This window comes from Lathamus discolor, chromosome 3, assembly GCF_037157495.1.
Source record: "Lathamus discolor isolate bLatDis1 chromosome 3, bLatDis1.hap1, whole genome shotgun sequence".
NCBI classification, from domain to species: Eukaryota; Metazoa; Chordata; class Aves; order Psittaciformes; family Psittacidae; genus Lathamus; species Lathamus discolor.
In genome coordinates, this window is record NC_088886.1 from 80,536,945 (window position 1) to 80,558,711 (window position 21,767).

The window sequence follows — 21,767 nt, forward strand, 5'->3', positions numbered from 1 at the left end:
AACATTACTCCAAGTCAGCAATGCTTCCCCAGTGCTAATCAGGCCATTAAAAAGGCATAAGCAGTTTGTTTGACGCAGAGGGGCAAAGACAACCACAGAAATGAATCCAAAACCAGGGAAAAACTAGAGATTAAAAGCAGTAATACTCCTTTCAGCAAACCACAGTCTGAATGCATGATAAGTGGCTAAAAGACACAACCACTCCAAGATCTAGAGACAAACAAAAAGGTCCTCTGGCTGAATGAAATGTAAATTAAACTCACTCTGGTGCAGAACCGTTTCCTTCGCAGGGCAGGACTCACTGCCACCGGGAAATCCAGCCCCGTTTGCTGCGAACGAGGGCTGCCGCAGCTGACCCTGCCCGAGCTCGCCTAAGGAAAACACACACGTTCAAAGCCAACAGCTGGAGGGAAAGGAATTAAAACCCAAACACAGCACACTTGCTAGAAGAGATTTCCATGGAGGTTCCCCTCCAGTAAGCAGATGGTTTCCAGTTAGTCAGGGCCAGGCACTGCCTATGTGGTTTCCTGCCTGCTTGCCTTTGTAGCTTATCTAGATCTCATCGAGATACACAGTCTGAAAAAATTAGAATGGCTAAGTACAGAAATTAGGGAAACTACACAAAATGAGCCTTGGGTTGCACTTGTGCAGATGAGCAGGGGAATCTGTGCCCGTGGGTGGGATGAGCAAAGCGGTGCCGACCCCTCTGCCAGGGCAGCCACGTCAGGCTGTGGCACATCCCATCTACCGAGCTCCTATCAGGTCACACTGACGCCGCAGAAAGTTACTGAAGTCATGCCTGAGTCTACCCAAAACAGCTCAGCTGCTGTTTCCCTGCTCCCTGACATCAGTTTACAACCCTGCCTGCTCTATGGTATTGATGCCCGCTGGCAGCCCAGCTCCTCAGAGGGGTGGCACACACGCAATGCATGTCTATGTGTTAGGCAAAACTCTGGGCAGACACTGGCTCTCGCAGTGCTGTGCATGGCAGCAATGCAAAAATCCGACCAGGAACATACGCACAAGCTACCATATGGAAAGGGCATTCTCAAATTAAACCCCGAAACCCAGATGAGATCTGAGCAAAGGACAGTTTCACTTAAAGGAAATCTCTGAGGTCAACCGGCAATTAACTGAAAGGTTCTGATTGAATACGCTATTGACTGCGCTCACATCAGACAGCTTCCTGTTTATTATACCTTATGGGCTGTCTAGGTGCCAAGACATTAAACTGTCAATAATCTATTAATACTAAACAGCTCCTCCCATGCAAATCCTCTTAGGCTAAGAAACTGCACTAAAAAGATGGAAATTTTTGAAGTGAGATGGAAATGAGCTTTTTAGGGTATTTCTTTGCTTGGTTCCAGCTGAAAGTACAGCAACATTCATAAACAATATAACACGCAGTCTATAACTACATGGAAAAAATTGTGTTAAAAAAAATCAGACATGATTGAGACCATATCCTGAAATCTGGCTTTCTTTTCCAAGCCATCTTTAAACAGTCTAAGTTAAATTTAATTAACAATTTACAACAAGGAGAGAGAAGTTATTTAAAGAGAGGCCTACAGGTCCTTAACATTCAGTGTCTGGGAAACAGTTGTATATAAAAAAAAAGTTTTAATGAATTTAATAGAGAAAAGCACTTCAATTAAACGCTGTCAAAGAGGATTGTATTAATGACTGCACACAAAGGAATTTAAAGCAAGCCAAGTATATTTAGCAAATAGGAAGTAGGCTTTCAGAGGCTGCAACTATTTATGTTTCTGCCATTGCAATGCATCTCAGAGATCGCGTTGCCAATTGAAAGCAGTTATGTTATTAGATATGATTTTATTTATTATGCATTATTAAAATTTCAAATGCTGCAGGGATACATTTATTTTGCTTCTAAAAGGAAAGAACAAAGATATTTCCTGCTCGTTCAGTAAGGAGAAAACTAGAAGAGGAAATAAATAATAAATACTAATAATAATAACTTAGCACTTAAACCAGTGAAGTGCTGTCCAGACAGATCTTTTTATGGGGCCTGGTGAGTCCTGAAGTTTTAGTCTGCCTCTTTCTGCTACAGCTAGATGGATTCACAGTTGCTACAGCAGCTTCGCTCAGCACAGCATGGAAAAAGGAGCCAGCTCTCACTCCTTGTGGCAGGATACAAACCCTCGTTGTATCCTGAGGTAGCACAAGGGACTTCTGCAATACCCTGCATGTTTCAAATCAAAAAATCACCAAAATCCCAGGAGGTAAAAAGAAAACGATGTTCCCAAGCTCTGTGCAAACAAGACTGAGAAGACCAAGGTTTTCCGGACCTAGTCAAGAGCACACAGCTCTCACAAAAGCTCTAACAGCTATGGGTCTGCATTAAGCCTTTCTGCAGAACGTGCTCACCTTCCTCAACATCCACGTGATGGGACCTGTGGCAGGAAGGAATGGGGCTCTTCACAATCCTCCCTACCCATGTGCCTTGGATTCAAGTGCAGCACATCAAATGGGCATGGCCTAGTAAGAGCATAATGTAGAGTTCCAAACCATAAATCTGAGAAAAAGCAACCAGAAAATTCAAGGGTGTTAACATTATTTTGTGCTGTGATGGTACAAATAGCATAAAACTAAATTTAGTACAAACTGGAAACCAAGGAATGTTTTTTGACACAAAGTTAATGAGATGGCTGGATCTGTAATATCCAGGATATGTTCTGTGATTTACCACATCCTTTTTGCCATATGTAATGGTGAGATGTTAATAATGATTTTAGATGTTTCAAACTTCTGAATGTTCCACCAGAGGCACCTTATACGTGCTTGTATTCCTTGGTTTCTGAACATTAAATCCCTTCAAGTTAGGCACCATGATGTCAGTTAGTGCCAAATTACTGCTTTTAAAATGTATTTATTTGTACTGAAGTGTAAGATTTTTACCTTCTAATTTGAAACATGAAGAAGTGAGTAGAACTGCGGGAAAAGACATTGGAAAGGAGGCACAAGGGGATACCTACTTCCTTTCACAATGTGAGTAGCACCGAGTTCAATTTTCTAAACACATTATCTGATTTTTGTTTAAGACTTTAATAAAAGTCATGTGTGATGTGTGTTGAGAATGTAGCCTTTGTTGTTCCACAGCTAGGGATCTTGCAAACAGCTTCGCTTCGTCTGTGCCAAGATATTTTGGAATATTCTTTGAAACACTGTAAGCATAGATGACTGTGAGAAAAAATATGTGCTACTGTACTTCTGGATACTTGATGCGTGAGAATAGTGCATATGCACAAAAACATTCCCAATTCAACCCTGTAAAAGTCCATGAAAACATGGAACAACAGACACAGCATACTAACCCTGAAAAAAACCCATATCCCTGCACCTATCCCTGGGTATTTCCAACCATTCAGGAAAAGAAAAGCCCACACCAATGAATTCCCAACGAGACTGGCCCAGGGCAAGGAGACCGAGTACCTATGTGCTACTCTGCCATAGCCTAACCCCCAGCACTGCCCAGAAGCTTGTGGGATTGCTGTGCAACACAGGAGGAAGAGAAGCTCACTCGCTCTCAGAGATCTCAGGGGACAAGCAGTGCAATGTGTTCTGGTAGCACAAGACAATCTTGTTTCCCTCCCCATGTCATTTTCACAATTGCCCATCTGCACAGAAAGGCCAACGCAACACTCCAGGGCTCCAACTTCAGCTGAAGATCTCGGTGAGGAGCCTGAGAATGAAACGCTGCATATGGCCAATACCTTATAAACATTTACACATCTCTGAAGCCTGGTATTACTATTTATGTGCAAATGTGAGGGACAGGGAGTATTTAACGAGCATTGAGAAGAAATTTAAACAAGCAATACTTTTAACTGCAACACTTTTGAAACATAAACGGAGCGGAGGCTCACCTAGTGGCTCTTCAGCCTTCAAGACTCGCCTGCTGCCAGCCAGCAAGCTTCAATGGTTGTGCGAATTTAAAGAGCTTTGTTTAGTAATCTTGCTCTAGATGTTTGCTCATCCTCAACCTACTACGACTCCTTACAAAGCTGGCAGCTTAGCATTTCCTAGAGATCGAGGACTGGAAGAAATGAGGGCTAAATTTGGTCAAATTGTGTGTGAAAGGCAAAAGGGTGCGATGACAGGGGCCAGATCTACAGTGGAAAACGCTATCCTCTTCATTTGATCTCCCATTTCTAGGGTTAAATGAAATAGTACTAAGCCTAATTTCAGAACAGAAGCAGTTTTGCTTCAATTGCAAGCACACTCCCCACTGTCATTTCAAGGGGAATCGCAGGCTTAAAGTTAATAAAAATCAGCAGCACTTTTCAGCCACATTAGATATCCACACTAAACAGAAACAGCTGAGAAGGCGCAGTAGGCAGGTTTGGCTATAGCAGTCAAAGCTCAGCGCCTTTCCACTGTGATAACTATCAATCACTAGAAACTCCATCAGACACCTCAGAGTGGAATGTAAGGGGCTCCTTGTCTGATATGCACTCCTGTTGCCTTTGTGAAACCTCATGCAAGGCTCCTGAGCTGCTGTGGCACATCGGGAAAACAGTGTGCACTAAAAGGATGGAAAAGCAGAGTGCACAGCCACAGCTTTTGTTCCAAAACACAGCGTGTGTGGCTGCAGGGCACGGGCACTGGAGCAGTATGAGAAAGGAGTTCAGAAGTGGAAGCCTTCTGAAAGCTTTGCTTATACTGCTTTCTTCGAAGGGAGTTCCTTACCCCAACCAAAAGCAGACACACGCACAGTAAGAGATAAATGCAGAGTAAATAGCATTTGCAATACATATTGCCTTCAGCTTTAATACTGCACAGAAACAGAAGTCACATAGTTTGAGAACTTTTTTGGTGAGATTTTCGGATGGTTTAGATTGAAAGGAGATACTGAAATGGGCTCTTATTGTCTACTTTTAGTAGGAGAGAGAGAAAGGAACTCCAGATAACATAACAACTGAGCAAGACAGATATTCTCCACTCACAAAATTTGCAGATCTCATTCTGACATGCATTTCCGCCTGTAGTTCTCAATCAAAGACTGAACAAATACGCTGGCTGCAACCCACCCAAACCAAAGCTCTGAGCTTTTTGAATGGCATGAATAAACCTGCAACAAAAATACCTCTGAAAGTCCACCTGGGCTTGTTGAGTACAAGATGTCTCACCAGACTTCAGGTGTCTCAACCTATCTGAGCAGACACCACAACTAGCCACAGAATAAGAAACTGGGGAAACCAAAAAGCAGTGGGTATCAATCTGTGGTCTAGCTTTCAGATGCAGAGAAACGATCAAAAAGCAGAACTATCAGGGTGCAGCCATTAGGAATGAACTGCAGGGCACACCACCCGCAAATTGCCTAGAAGAAACAGTAAGCACCAAAATCAGTGAGCTAGCATGGTCTGGGAAAGGAGTTTTTGTCCAAGTCTCCTGGACAACTCAGTCCCGATTTCCAGTATACAAAATCTCCTGCTGTAACCCACACAAATACAGCAAAAACGTACCATGCACATCAATCTACAGATCATTAAGCACACCATGTTCCCCTATGGAATAACACAGGTTTGCTTCACTCATCATCTATGATTGGCCTAAGTATTATTAATTCATATTATTTTTTAAGAAAGGAAATTTTAAGTCTCGCTGTTTTTTCCTGCACGCTACGCATTGTGTGACCCATGAGCTCTGAAGACACTGGTTAGAATCAGATTTTTCATTAGGAAGCACTAACGTGGTAGTCACTGCCCCTTTTATTACTTCTAGAAACAGAATATGCAATTAGTTTCCTTGGATTGCCATTGCCACTTGCCTTAACCCATTTTTATGAGGGCTCCATGTTCTGCTGTTTTGTATTTCATTGTCATTTCTAAAATATTTGTTCCCTTCCATCCCTCACAAAATGACAAAATTAGTATTTCATTTACTTCTGTCGTATGTTATTTTCCGCATATTTAAAGAGAGACCACAATGTTTGCAGTGAACACACAATACAAAAAGGCTTCCCTACAGCTTTCTGCTAAGCCTTCTTTTATTTACTAATGTTTCCCCGTGATTTATGATCTGAACTATTATAAATTGCCAGAGTTGTCTAAATCAAAGCTTCTGAGGAAACAAAAGGGTGGAGGGATGTCATTTAAAAAAGTGACTAAAGTAACAGTGAAAAAAAGCACGTGAAAGCCATTCCTGTTTCTTTAAAGTCAACATTTGACTGCTCTTAAATCAATATGTACCTACCAGCTTCAGCAGGTCTATCTGTCAGCTTATGCAGAAAATGAAAGGCAAGGTTTCCCCGCTCTCTGAACAGCAGGTACTTTGCTGCAGTGGTGGCTCATTACTCCAGAGAACCGGCTTATCCACCCCAACACTCCAGAGACAACAGCCTGATTCATCATTTTCCCAACTGAGTCAGGTTTCTCTGCCCCAGCAATTAACAATGAATTAGCACTATATTAAAGTGCCAGGAAAGACGGTTATTCTCTGGAGTGGTCACCTTGGACACAGCAGACAAACAGTAGGAGAAGGGAGAGAAATTAGATTTACTGTGTCCCAGAGAGTCTGTAACAAACACCGAATCCCTGGCTGGCAACGGGAAGCGGCTATAGGCACTTCTCAGCATTAACACTCCAGAAAGGTCCAATGCCAGCCTGGGAATGGTGGGATTTAGTGCGGGATGAGAAGTAAGACAGGGTACCCTCACCTTTGCAGAGCAAGACGCTAAACACAGAAGCATGAGGGCTGCCTGCTGCAAAGTGACTACTCCACATGCAGGCTGTCCAACAGATCTCCACAACAGATCTCCAGGCCAGATCAAAGATTCAGCCAGGATCCGACATCTGATGGTGGTGGAAGAGGACGAGAACAGGGTAAAGACATCATAATGCTTTCTGGCATCCCCTCCTACTTTCCAGGAATCTGTGGGATAAAGTCACTTAGTGCACACCTGAATAACCTTAAAAACCAAGTGAGCGGCTGTGGCAAGCTCAGCTTGCACACAGAGCAACATGTAGGTATAGCGTGGATGCTCTGCAACCAGCATGTGAAGGCAAATCCACACTCCAGCACGTCCATATGGTCACACCCAATGCTGCCAGAGAACACAGCCATGTCACAGAGCTCCACAGGGCTCACATTTTATGACTCCTCAGCACAATAACAAATAAATCAAGTGTGCAGGGAGGAATTTCTTGTGCACTGAGCTTCCATTATAGACATTTTTCATTTCAGAAACAGGAAAATGTTTGATTAAATGGATTAATATACGGCAGATGGGAAAAATCTAATGGAAGAGAGAAAGAACGAAAATGTTTCTTTTTAAAGCCCTGAACCTAAAGCTAAACAGTAAGGTAGAGGCTACCAATACCAAATGGAGGGCAAGAACCTGCCACAAAAGAAACAATAACCCCTTAAAACATCAAAAGTTATTTCCAGCCGATCTTTTAAAGCAGCACTATAACTGCCCCACTGCGCACACTATGCCGTTAAAGGACAGAAACCATACCCGGCCTTGGGTTGATTCCCTCACTGAAGATGCACCCAGCCCTCTAATAGGGAAGTGAGCTACACAAAGCCCATCACAATGAAATCTTTGCCATTTCCAAGAAACTGTACCAGAGAAAAGGCTTAAATTTATCTATCCACTATCTCTCGTTGGTCATGCCTCTTGTGATGACAAGCAGGATTTTCTTCCAAGTATTTCAGTCTGACAGAGGGGTGTCCCCAGCTCACGAGAAGGCTTAATCATGCTCTGGCATCAGCATGGGGCAGCCTGTTTCCAGGCTCTTTCAGTCCCACAGCTGGAGGAGCAGGAGACTCAAGCATCAGACACAAGTTACTGTGCGCACACCAAACCCATCAGAGCAGAGAGGAAGATGGGGTGGGTTGACAGAGAGCAGAGGTAAGAGTCTCCTGCCGGCTTTGGTGTCACTGTATTGCTCCAGCTGCTACTCACAGCACTGCTACTTGTATCTTCTTCAAAGGACTGTCAACTTGACATCAAGGCTGCAGGTAAGGGCTCGACCTACAGTGCACTTTCCACGAGCAAAGCCTACAAAGCAAATCAGGTCAGTGACTGCAGCTCTTGGATGTTTCCACCCGCTGCTAAAAGGCAGCCAGGCACCGTGGCAGACATTCTGCACCCGCCACCGCTTTGAGAAGGAAATGAGAGTTGCCTTCCCACTTGACACTACAGGGGGAATTCTAGATAGGCAGAATGTAATTACTCGGCCTGGAGTTCAGCCAGGAGCGGGGCCCAAGACCCCTACCCTTATGTAAGGTGTCACAAAATCTCCCATGACTGCAAGTGTGAGGACCTCAGCTTTACGTCTCTGGCTGCTGTCACTGATTCTTCATGGCTAATTACCTAATAGTGACCCTTGCAGCAAAGCCAAAAGACAAACCTTGCTGCCTGAAACAATTCAAGTCCCAGAGACTGAAAACTACACCAAAATTGCTTGGTGCAGAGTATCTTCTGACAGTAGGGAGCAGGTGGACAGCAAGCCTCCTGTGTCTTGCACTGGTAGCGTGTCGCTCCGAAACCTACTGGGATTTTTGGATGGGCAAACATAGCTTTAAAATGCAGCACCCTCAAAACACAAGCCTACTGTATCAACTGTTTATCAGAGTCTCCAGAGTTTTGCTGTATGCACTTGCCAGCTGGTTCCATTTATTTTTCTTCATTTTTCGTATTTTGACTGTAATAAATAATTAATCCATGGCTTTGTAACTTGCTGACAAATATAAATGCACTGCATTCCAACACAGTGTAACATGTCACTCACAAGAGCCAACCTGCATGACACAGAAAAGTGATGTGCAGAAGGCTTTGGAAAGTAGGCTAATCATCAAGGTCATCCACAAGAGCTCAGGGAAGCAACTTCAAACTGTTCCTTAGGGGATACTCCTACTTGCTGTGGCCACCCAAACTGGGTTAATAAGCTCAGATCTACACAGATCTAGTTGTCTTCCCACATGTTAGCTCGGGCCTTTACTCTTTAGTAGCTCCTTGCCTCCAAGATCCCACAGATTTTTGGGAACATGGAAGACAAAACCTGGGGCATTCATTAATTACTCAGAGCACTTCCCCTGCTTTATAGCTCTGAGAATCCAAATCCCAAGAAACCCATTTTTTCTTCCAGGAAAAGACCAGATGGACAGCAAGGAGGAAGTCAGCAGCAGAAGAGACAAAGAAGACTGAGCTAGGCAACAATTAATCTGGGCAAGACCAATGCGTTTCAGAAGGGGCAGGACAACAAGACAAGAAAATCCTCCCACCTTTGGAAAAAGGTGACTAGACAGTTGGCAGCAGTACTAGCAGCAGCAGAACAAGAGCAGCGACAAAGAATAGAGGCTGAATGCCAAGAGTAGCAGAGTGGTGCAAGCTGCCATCAAATAACAACGGGCAGAGCAAAGGTGGGAGGTGGAACCGTGAGATTACCGGGGAGAAACAGTACGGACAGCTCTCTGAGGGCAGTTCACACCATGGGATCAGGTGAACGGTACCGAGTGCCAGCGGCAATTCAAAAGGAAGGTCTGCTGTGGAAGGCGTTGCCTCAGCTTTTTAGGCTGAGAACAAACATCTGCCGAGGCTCTCTTGACCATCTGCAGATGTTTGGTTTTCTGACATGCATTACTAGTTATTAGGAATACACATAAGGCTGATTTTCTCTTCTGACTGAAGCTGAACTGCAAACATGGGAAGTCTTGTAGTATTTTCACTTTGTTTTCCCTACGCATATTTGAATCTATTTATTTCTCTCTGTTAAGGCCAAAACCAAGGAGAGAACAAGGGTGTACATACCAAAACTACATACTAATCACAAAGACTGTATAGAGGAGCACAACAATCCTAAGGAGGCTGTGAAATGAAGGCCCGTGCCCCACAGAATGCTCACCACAGTCATTTTAGCAGTATTTTTCAGCTCCAGTCCATGTATAAAAAGCAATTCCCCATGTTACACTCTTCAAACCCCCATACACACTGTTGCCCCACACAGACACCCTCAGAAGGAAGTTAGCTCTCTGACCTGCACGGGCTCGGGAGTCAGCTGGACAACATGCTGCATACGCTCACTGTGGTGATGCCTGGACTCCTCCTCATAGATCACATCCCTCTCGTGCTGGGGAAGGTTGAGGAAGCGGCGAATGGTGCAGAGGTTCTCCCAAAGGGTGCGGTTTTCCGGGCTTGGGTTTTCTTTCCAGCGAAGCAGCTCACACAGCCAGCCCTGCAATGGTAGGGTCAGCACAGGTAATTCACTGAGCTTCAAGGAACCAGATGCGAGTGGAAGGTCAGCTGGACTTAAAGCTCTGCGCTGCAAGTTTTGCTGGTCTCATCTCATACGGCTTCCACAGCTCCCCCCACCCCCCCCAGCTGCCCTTTGGTCTCAACAAATCCTTGATATATTATATTTCCTGCAAGTGGGAGAAACAGAAACAGTCAGCAGCACTTAACAGGAACCAGGAAGCACAGCATCTTGCTGCCTGTCATAATCATACCATGTTTAAAATGCTTGGGCATAAATATATTTCCTATAGAAAACCAGAGTGCATCTCCACTTCTGTTTCAAAGCCCCTTTATTTCTTCAACCAAGAAAGAGAAAACGAGACATAACCCCTGAGACACCCTCATGGTGAGGGTTGCAGCTGCAGAACTAGAAATTCAACCACTACTGAAAATGTTTACAGGAAGACACTATCAAGTAAAGATCTCTGATCTGCTGTCACTCGGTTGCACTGACTCCCCCAGCTCTGAACCCCACTAAAATTTGACAGCTTTAAATGATCAAATGGCCACTTAGAAGATGCAATCTCACAGAAAGGGAATCCTCTGCCATTTAGGACACAAGCAGCAAAGAGGGTCCTGCGGAAGTTACTAGACAGATCAAGCTACTAGGTGGAAGCAATTCAAAACCCAACTGCAGATCATAACAGTAGTCAATTTTATTCCTGGTATCTTGTTTTAAGGCTAGTTTGAAATGCCTTCAAAAAGGTCCCACTGCATGAAATCCTGTAGGACCTCTCCACAGGGGCTGAGAGCTCAGACCCCAGGAGGTGAAAGTACCAGCAGTTCAGGAATAGGAAACCACCCCAAAGCACAAAGCCAACCAGCGAGTACCGCATCCATAGCTGTTATGGTGAGGACAGCCCCTTGTGTGGTGAGCATGTGTGGCAGTGACCCGGCATCCCCAGCAGGTTAACCAGGGGTGGTGGCCACTGCTATCCAGGTGAGGACATGGGGACACAGCCGGCTCTGCTTGGGGCTGGGGACAGCAACTCCCCTCCTGTGCCTGTGCGCAGGAGATGCAATGCAAATGACAGGAGAAGATAATGCTGAGGATGCTGTCAACGCGCCTTACTGACTCCTGTCAAAATATTTTACCTAGTAGCTTTATAACCCATCATTTCCGAGCTACAACTCCACATTTTGACACCATTTTGACAGGCACCTTACAATACCTAAAAGATAGCTTGATCAATGTTAAAAATGTTTGGTACGAGAAGTAGCCAAAACTGTATTTTTCTGAACAGCAAGTAGAGCAAGCCGAACAGCCGGGTTCATTACCGGCCCACACGGGGGGGTTTGGGTACGGCTTTTTTGTGTAACAACTTGTAAGCCATTGATAACTTCTATCGTGCACTCTAAACCCCGTATATAACATCATAAGCCGTTGTTTGTCTAACTCTCCACTGTGTCTTCTGCCTTCACCCCCCCAAAAAAGGCAAGATTTGATTATCTCCGCTGCATCAGCCAAGACAGCAACACCAGCTGTTCTCATTGTGCAGCCTCTTCCTCACGGCCTACATGTTAATAACCTGATCATTCCATTTTCTCCTTCAACTGCCGGCTGCAGCACAGCGAAGAGACAAAAACCCAGGCCCATCTGCAGCAGCTGTAGGCACTGAACTGTGAAGCCACCAGGGATTTATAAACTAATCTGTAACACAACACTGCCTTGTTTTTACAAGTGAGAGGCCACATTTGTGCAGACCTGATCTTTTCTTGCAATAAACTGGGAGGGTTGAGGGGGGGCAAGGATGAAGACAAGATATCTGATCATTTACTTGATGGGGGGGATCTGCATTATATTTTCAAAGTGATTTTACTGGTATTTGGGTAATCTTGCAGCCAGGTGATGTCTGCATTTTAATGTGGTTTGGCCACATCCCTTGCCCTCAGTTCTCCTCTTTCTACTGCTCAGAAATCCCCCCAGACCTTCTCTCTTTTACAGGAAGAAAATCTCCCAGCTCCACAGGGCTTTCTCAGGGGCTAACTCTGTACAAAGAAAATCATTTTTGAAATGGAAAATAAACCATCTGTGGGAAAAAATAAGCTCCCATTTCTTCCTGTTTTCAGTGATCTAAGAAGTCTCCAGCTGAACTCTTTCACGTTTCAAGCAGGTATGTTTAACACCTCCTGAAGGGATGCTGCAGCATGAACGCCAATCGTTGAACAGAAACACACACAAACTCCTGCAACCTGGTGGGGCCAGAGCCTGAGGAGGATGCTCCTGGGGTATTCCCAGGGCTGTGGAGCACTGCATGGTGCCTGGCTCAGCGCAGCCGCCTCCCTTGCCCAGTGCTGCGCCAGCTAGCCCGGACTGCTGCATTCTGATTTATCTGTCCCGTTATCATCAGCACTCATTACAATCACTTAGAGCAACACTACAGGCCTCATTATGGACTAGGCACTCGCTGCCATTAGTCTTTAAGAAGGATAGCGCTCAATTTGCCTGGCAACATGCGAGGTCCTGACCTTGGAGCTATTAGGGAAAAGATTAGACTGCAGTGTGACCATGTGTGCAGACATGAGCAAACCAAATTAATTTCTGGCAAAGGGAGGCACCAGGCAAAGACCCCGCCATCCTGAGGACACCTGAGAACCTCTCCATTCCCCAGAGGAGATAAGCTAATGGCACGTTTAAAGGAGCCTGGTTCTGAAGGTGAAGCACATCCGTGGTATTTAGAGAGATATTAATCCAGTTTCCCCACAAAGTATTTGCTTGGCTGATCAGATTAAGGGATCTAGCCTTCAACAGCACACCCCCACCACAGCAGGCCCCAAGAAATCTGTGATACTTCACAGCCTCAGACATATTGCACCATGTGTACCCAGCTGCTACAATAATTAGCTTATGAATGTATCAGCTGGTTCTGTGATTTTTATAAATAATAACTAACCTACGGAGCAGAAAGATTTTCATGAGCCTAATATTAGCAAGAAATTGCAAGGTGCGCCTAACCGAGCTGCCGTTGTGCTCAACGCCCCGTCTTCTCCCACCTTGTGCGGGACTGGATCTCCCCCAGTGCCATTTATAAATATTTATTTTTGCAACGGCAACAGCAATGTATTTGTGGCAGCTTTCTTCACAACAGCCACGATTCGCTCACCCCCACACATACACACGCGTACCCACCGTGTGCATGTGTACGCTTCTCTGCAGCAGATCTGTCTTTGCATTGCGCTTTTCCTACCCTTCTCTTTATTTATTCGAGCAGCCACTCTATCCCCCATCCAGTCAAGACCTATCTATCCATCTATGGGGGTTGCTTATTAGGCGATAGCTCTGGTTAATACGTGAGGAAACACAGCGCTGCAGCTTACTCGCGCGTTCTTTATGACTGCAAGTAACCGCCTTCCCCATGCACAGATGAGAAGGCTGCATCGGATTCCTTTCATTATTTATTTAAATAATCCTAGCACGCCATCCAAGAAAGTTTTGCAGTACCAGGCAAAAAAAAAGAGGGGAAAAAAAAAGTGTAAATGTCAAATAAAACAGTGACAGATGACAGTATTCTCTATTGAATAGCACCGTTTCTTCGTGCATGTTCAATGAGAACTCATGAATTATTAATACACAAATCTCCTTTTTCTGTTAAAAATCTCAAGTTGGGGTTTTTTTTTGGTAGCAATTTTTTTGTATTTTCTTTTATTTATTTCTTGGGGTCTGTGTATGTTACACAGAGCTTTCCAGGAGAATTATTTCGTTTAAGAAATGCTAACATACAGAAATGCTTGGAGCTACAGGCATTCACAATGAATTTTCATCTATAGCTATATTTATTGGCATGAAGAAGGAGAAGTGAAGAAGGAGACACTATCTCACCACCTTTTCCCCCACTCATCCACAGATCCGAGCTCACTGCATTACAACTAAATCCAACTTCTGTGAACGTATTCTGGAAATCTAACAAACAACACATCCTTCCTCAGAGCCCTGGTACACTGTGATTTTCTGATCCTGCCTCCCCTGCACATCACAAGTCTGGCTCCACTGCACAAACAGCCCCCTTGACTGCCACAGAGCTACCCAGAGAGTTTGGTATGCGACAGTTTCAATATGGGTGGCAGAATCTGGCCCTCCACGTCAGCTTCTAAGGTTCTCAAATGGGAATGTCTTCCATTAAAAATAAAAAAAGGATAAACAGTACAATTAAAGGATGCTTTTGGCTCTGCAGTCAGGCACACCCAGTGCTTGTGGTCACAAGGAATTCTGCTCAGAACTTCCTTCATTTCACCCCAAAACTTCCAGAGGCATCGAGAACGCAGCCTGGTGTAGTTCATTAAAGAGAGCTGCAGAGATGCGCTGGCCTCTATTTTTGTTGTTCTCATGAGACAAGATAAACAATTTCTAAGCATTTTATTTGATAAAACAAATAATATCGTATTATTGTCCTATTTTTAACCTCTCTGTCTCCTAATCAAACATATTTCCACATAGCTAAGCAAACAACAACAAAAATCTGCAGGAAGCCAGCCATTCCTATTGTGCTTTTATGCTGTTAAAGAAACAGTGTGCTTACCACACCACAGCATTAGCCTTGGCGCACTCCAACCCCCTCGAGGGACAGTTAGCTGGTGCAGAAATCACAAGCCATATTCCCTGTCACTTATCCCTGAGCCCTTTTTAGCAGCTTGACCCTTTCACTTTTGCTAGACACCCTGGAGCAGGGGAGGATGCTCCGGCAGCCGATGACAATAAGGTCAGGTTTTCCAGCGTTCTATGAAGGTATGCACAAATACCCTGGCCCTGTAGCTGCGTGCTGCAGATCTGCTGACTTGCAGACAGCCAAGGACCAAATGTCTGATTAAGGACAAGAGAGCATTTAGGAGGAGTTCAGGCTCAGTTTTGCTGGGGCTATAGCCCAGTGCTTACACCTTGAGCAGCATCTCTACGGAAAGCCACTGCAGGAGACGGAAGCCTTTCTGCTTGGGCTGGACCACAGCAGGGCACTTCGAGCTCGGATAAAACTGCAACTAAACTGACCTTACGCTTCCCTGCATTTACATTGCAATTAACAATAACAGAATTAGTTTTCTGTGCTGACATTTTCTAGGGTCTCCAGTGAAAGCATGAGTAGGCAAATGAAGAGTTTTTAGTAAGAGTGATTCAGGAATAAATCTCAAAAATAAATGTAAAAGGCCATTTCCTCACCCACATCATCAGTGCAGAAAATGTCAACATATGTGACAAAAGGAAAAAAAAGCAGCAATGATTGACGCCAGCCTTGAAAGATTAGGGAATAAATGCTATGTTCCCTAGAGAAAGCTCCCTTTCTACACTGGATCACAGCAGAACTCCGGACAAACTTCCTCGGCCTCTCTTCCCCCTGCTCAGTTTGGGACTCTCTACAGTGCGAAATGAGCCAGATAATATTCAGCTCTTGTTCCTTAGTCGCCAAACTCTCTTTCCATGAATCCAATAAGTGTCTATTAAAATAAATAAACCCCCTAATGATTCAAGATAACCTAATCAAGAAAGCTGAAATGGATAAAAGACTAACTGTAATGGAGAGTTCTGTCATGGCTTCAATGAATTCTTGATGAGGGCCGGGGGAGGGGGACTGAACCTGAGAAGCTTTACTTGGAGCATTTTGATACAGTTCAAGGTTAATCACTCAATAGCCTGGGTTTTCTGAAACGCTCGGTATGTTTCCTCCCCCCAAAACACAAGGCAAAATGCAGAGCACTTCCATGAGGGCCAGTTTCTCACTAGCCTTATAAAACATGAAACACGAAGTGTGAATGAGGTACATGAGCCCTGATGCATCTTCAATTCATGGGAACACAACGTCTGCTTACAGCCTTGGACTCAGAGGGAAGGATGCTGTGCACTGAGGATATTTCCAGTGTGCCAAGTTTAAACTTGCTTCTCCCCACGCTGGAGAGGAAGTATGGGCTTGTGGTTAGGGCAAGCAGCCTGCCATCAGCTCCCAGGTCTGCCAAGGACTTCCTGAGCAAAGCCCCAGCTTCACCACTGTCCCTGCTTCACTGAGCTGCTGAGAGGCTAACGCACTGCTGCAGATGCTGTCAAAGGATCACAGAATCATAGAATGACTTGGGTTGGAAGGGACCTGGAAAGGTCACCTAATCCAGCCCCGTGCAACGAGCAGGGACATCTTCAACTAGATCAGGTTGCTCAAGCGCTGTCCAGCCTGACCCTGAATGTCTCCAGGGATGGGGCATCTACCACCCCTCTGGACAATCTGTTCCAGTGTTTCACCACCCTCACTGGAAAAGACCTTCTTCTTTACACTAGTCTAAATCTCCCCTCTTCTAGTTTAAAACCATTACCCCCTGTCCTATTGCAACAGGCCCTGCTAAAAAGTCTCTCCACACCTTTATTATCAGCTCCATTTAAGTACTGGAAGGCCAAAATAAGGTCTCCCCAGAGGCTTGTCCAGGCTGAACAACCCCAGCTCTCTCAGCCTGCCTTTATATGCAGAGGTGCTCCAGCCCTCCGATCATCTTCATGGCCTCCTGGGGACTTATCCCAACAGGTCCATTTCTTTCCTGCACTGAGGGCCCCAGAGCTGAACTCAGGACTCCAAGTGAGGTCTCACAAAAGCAGAGCAGAGGGGCAGAATCACCTCCCTCAACCTGCTGGCCATGCTCCTTTGGATGCAGCCCAGGATACAGTTGGCCTTCTGGGATATGAGCGCACACTGTAAGCTCACGTATACCTTTGCATCCACCAGTACCCCAAGTCCTTCTCAGCAGGGCTGCTCTCAATACCTTCATCCCCCAGCCTGGGGGCTGCGCAACCAAGGACCCTGTAGTTAGCCTTGTTGAACCCCATGAGGTGCACATAGGCCCAGTTCTCAAGCTTGTCCTGGATGTGGGGGTACACTGTATTTGCATATAGAAGTCTGTAAAAGAGAAGCTAATGTCCAAAAGTACTTCAAAGAAATTTTAAGGTCAGTCAAGGAGAAAAATGTCTTTCTATATTTCCTCCACATGTAACAAGAACATCAAAATATCAGCACAACAGACATGCCGCAGATGCAGAGATTCAAACACCATAAAGGCAACAAGATGCTACAGCAGTAAGACGTGCCCTATATGCACACACTATATATGCTACACGCCTTCTCCACCAGCTGTTTTTTGTAGCTGTTGTTGATCAGCACTGGAAGCTAATTAGTTTAAGGGCACAGAAAATACCCAGTATAAGCTAAAAGCAAAAGGCATCCCATCATATCAAACTAACACAAGGGAATATTAGTCAGGAAGGAAAGTGATGGAAAGAAAGAGGTAATGACAAAGGGTTTCTAGAGCTATCCCATCTCAGAGTGATACTGCTCATTCCACTCACAGTACCTCTCCTTTCTTCTTGGAACATGGGCAGGAGGTGAGCGCACGGGCAGTCAGCCATGGTGCTGAGTCCCATCTAGCATGGGCTCCTGCTGTGGAGCTAACACCCTCCTTGGCCAAAGACCAGGCTCCCAGACAATCCTGGCAATGAGGCAGGCATCTCATCATGAAAAGTCAGAAGAAAGGCAAGGAACTGTTCCAGTGATTTAGATCCACAGGCCTGGGTTTCTCTTAAGGGATTTTCTGCCGCTCGCCTCCAACCCCCAGTTGAGTTTATTTTTTTGTTTGTTCATTTTTAAATAGGCCAAAGATACAAAACCAGAGACTGAGCTTTGCCAGCTTCACGTTTGTCCACATGTGGCTCCATGGGGTCTCTCTTGCTTTCCTGTGGTGCGACCGGAACAAATTCCAGTCCTTTGAGGAAGAATTTCAGTTTCAAGGGTCTACTTTTTGTTTTCATTGGACCGATGAAGGTCAAAATCTCCCATATGCCCTGCCCGGGGTAGATCCCAAGCAGCACGTGCCCCACTTCCCCACACAGCCCCAGCCTGACTGTCCTGGGAGAAATGTGGGAAGTATAGTCTCCATGTTCATACAAATTCTGCTGTCCCCCAGACTGTCAACAAGTGCTCCAGCCAGCTATGCCCACTATGTATTTTGATAGTGACTGTTTCTTATGAACAGAACTATATTCCTAAACTCATTTTGTAGAGACTAAGAAAAAAACATTGCTGAGCACAGCACAGCCTCTGCTAGGACTCTCACAAGCAGAGGTCAGAGGTGTGATGCTCCTGCATAGTATTACAGAAGTGCTGGCACATGGTCATGAGGGAGATGGTTTTCCTGAAGTCATACTGTAGAGCAGTTGCAGAACTGGATGTAGAAGCCAGTTTTCATGACTGACAGTCCAAATCTGCAGAAAGCCAAGGTCAAAGTCTCTGCCTGTGCCACTGCCCAGCTCTGGAGACACACAGGCTACCCAAACCTCTCTGAAACAGTACACTGGAAACCCATCTCCTTGTGGATTAAATATAACCCGGAGATCCCAAAGCACAGAATGGAAACCAAATCCTGGTGCTCCAGCCACACTCTGAAACACTCCCAACATGATAATACGGGTCCCAGGTTTAGCCATTTAAAGGACAAAGGGCATTAGCAGGCAGCATCCCCAGAGAAGCATGCTGTCCAGTGGGTACATCACTAACAGCTGGCAACTAAAATAGGATGACAGCTTTGGAGGCTGTGTTTGGAAGGCACTGAGCCCCTCAGCTCCTGCTGTCTTCAAAAATACAAAGGGATGCAAAGCACTTCATAAACAAGACTAAAAATGTCTATATATAAGTTGCAAGGCCTAAATGCAAATTAAGATTCGTAAATAATGAATAAGTCAATGTCTAAAATGAATGGCTTGAGATCTTTATATGGTGGATGCTCTTATGGAGGCACCCATAACACCTTGGTACGTCCATGAGACTCTGTTCTTTGCATTTATGTTGACTTCCAAGTGCTGTGGTTTGTAAACTCAAGTTTCTAGCAGTTGCCCTTCCCTTTAGTTGCTGAACTGAGACTCTGCCATGACTTAAGAATAAAGATGGCTACTTGTTAAATTAGAGGTCAATTAACTCCACGAGTAGATGATGCCGCTTGCAATAACTGCTCTCAGTGGGTATCACTCTTCCTGTAAGAAGACAGAAGATGAAATGAGGCCTCCATTGGCTCTGGATGCTCTCTTGGGTACATGACATACAGCCCTGTGTATAAAATGTCAAAACAGCCCTGTCGGAGATTCACTGGCTGCTAAAACTGTGAAGATCTCACAGCACCGTGGATTGCTGTTGACAGAACAGCAGCGCCCAACATAACACATGCCTTGTTAGCAAACTGGAAGCCTCTCAGTAGTCTGGGGTGAGGGAATAATAGAGGAAGCCAACGCAAGGCAAGCCAGGCCTGTGGAGAATAGCAAGTGAACGAACCTTGGCGGAGAGTCCAAGCAAACCCTCAGATTAGCTCTTTTTTCCCCTCTTCAAACTCTCTCTTCTGCAAACAAGGGCAGTTTTCAGTGAGTGCTTCCCACCATGTAACCCAGCTGCAGAAATCAGCAGCATTTTCCCCAGAAATGCCCACAGCTGGCCTGCACAAAGCACTGGGAGAGCCCCACCACTAGTTTTCAGAGAAGCTAAGACCTAAGGCAACATGCCGACCATCCCATCACGACAGTGGCTCTCTCCTACACAAGCAGCTGTGTCCTTGCTTTTGGCACTCCTCCTGGCCACAGGGCACCATGGCCAGCGGTGAGACACCACAGGCACACCAAGCCAGGCTGGGGTGGGCATGCAGGTGGGCCGTGGGGCAGTGGGAGGCCCCAGACCACTGTGGTTCTTGGCTACGGCTTCTCTGTCCCTGCCTTCCAGTGCCACCATAAACCACTTTCATGCTCCAGCAGAGCGCTAAGACATCTCAGCATGGTGAATGCTGGGTCATCCCAGGGAGCCAGTATTGCTTTGGCAGGGCTGTGAAACAAAAGAAACATCAGCCTCAGAAACACTTCTTTATCCGCTGCTGCTGAAGAAACCAAAACCTTTATGTACAGTAACTTTGCTTTAAAGAGTAACATTTGTGGATCCTGTTCTTAACCTTTTGCATCTGGCTTTCAAAATCTGCCCTGTTCTTTTTCCACGTGAAGGACTATGGAGCTTGTTTGTGTTCTGGTGCTGGTGTGCAAGGCTGCCAGAGAAGCGCGCTCAAGCTGGCACAGACTGAAGCTGGTGAGCCACCCAAATTATAGTTGGGTGGTTCAGTCCCTCTCTATTTCAAGAAGCCTCTGGGTATAATGACAGGAAGCTTGCAGGCAGTTTTAAGCCAAACCTCAGAGGCTGGCATTCAGTCTGTGTTAAACACTCCTTATTAAAAGCTGTCCAGTCCGGATTCTGGGTGGAACTTTGATATCTGCATGGAGTAAAGAATAAGGGGCACGTTTGCAAAATCAATTGTGCAGTTTTTATATTTACTGCACGTTTACCACATATGTCATTTATTACACAGTGGAAAACCGTTAAATGCACAGTAGTTGTGCCAAGTGGCATTATGCTTTTAACAGCTTTATTCGTTTAACAGCTCCAGTTCTCATTATATTTTGCCATGTGGTACATGAGATTTTTATGCATTTAACAGTTTAAGAGGGTTCCATGGTATTTTCCTTTTATGTATTTCATACTGTGCCTGGGATTTTGTTGGGGGGTACAGGGGTTGCGAACTGTAACCCCTGTACTCTGACAAGAGAAAGCAAAAAGCAAAGAAAATTAATGATTAAATGAGGAAAGAAAAATTAATCAGAACTCCATGTGTCAGGGCACAAATACCTGTAACAAGGACAAGGCCCTCCCATGTGCTTTGATAGCCTTTGATGCTTTGTTTAGACGCCTTTCAACCACTTACTTTACATCTATGTTAATGATTACAACGGTGTTTCCCTGCACAGAGGAAAAGAAATTATACATTTTGCAGACTGCATGCATCTAGATACTTCTATCCCACTCTCTCATACTCACAGCCACTTTTGTGTATTTTTTTGTGGATGCTGATGCCCTCTCCAAGCACAGCTGCACAACTTCATCCAGGATCAGAAGCAGCCCTTTTTCACTGAGTAAACCATTCCTTCCAATGGGCTCCGATCTACTTGCTGCCCTTTCTACAGGAATTCTGTCTGTCCTCCTTTCCGCAAAATCTCTTCTGGTGCGTTATATTTTTTTAAAGAGTTGGATGAAATTTTTAAATTAATGGACTCTCTTCAAGGATTTCACCCCAACCTAGGTTTGCCCACATGTATTTTTTACACCCAAGGTAGAAATTCACCCAGGAGAACTCACCGCAGTGCCCTCTCATGTCTTTTTGTAAAAATGATTGGAGACGATGTGAATTATTCACATGGCAATACCATATGCAGCACATACAACATGCAATTAAAAGGAAACACCTGCCTAACACACGTTTTATCATTGCCTTCCCTTAGCTAATCACATAAGAAAACAATTTCTTTACCTGCCATATGAGAAGGATACCATCATTTTGCAAGGTCCTTGTCCCACTAACAGAGGTGTGTTATATACCGCAAGTGGGAAAAGGCATGCATCTTGTACAAAAGGGGGGAAAAAGCTTGGCTGTGAGCTGATCCTTTCCTTAGCCTATTTTAAAAGGGAAA

General features: G+C 45.0%; 1 protein-coding gene across 3 annotated transcripts in view; it reads right to left on the minus strand.

The window, feature by feature from the left end:
• The window catches only part of SATB2 (SATB homeobox 2), a 131,999-nt gene that overhangs the window by 13,863 nt on the left and 96,369 nt on the right, over positions 1-21,767 (minus strand). For all 3 annotated transcript variants that reach the window (XM_065670003.1, XM_065670001.1, XM_065670002.1), the window contains one exon: positions 10,005-10,202. In XM_065670003.1, the coding sequence (XP_065526075.1) occupies positions 10,005-10,202 (198 nt within the window). The remainder of the gene's footprint in view (positions 1-10,004; positions 10,203-21,767) is intronic.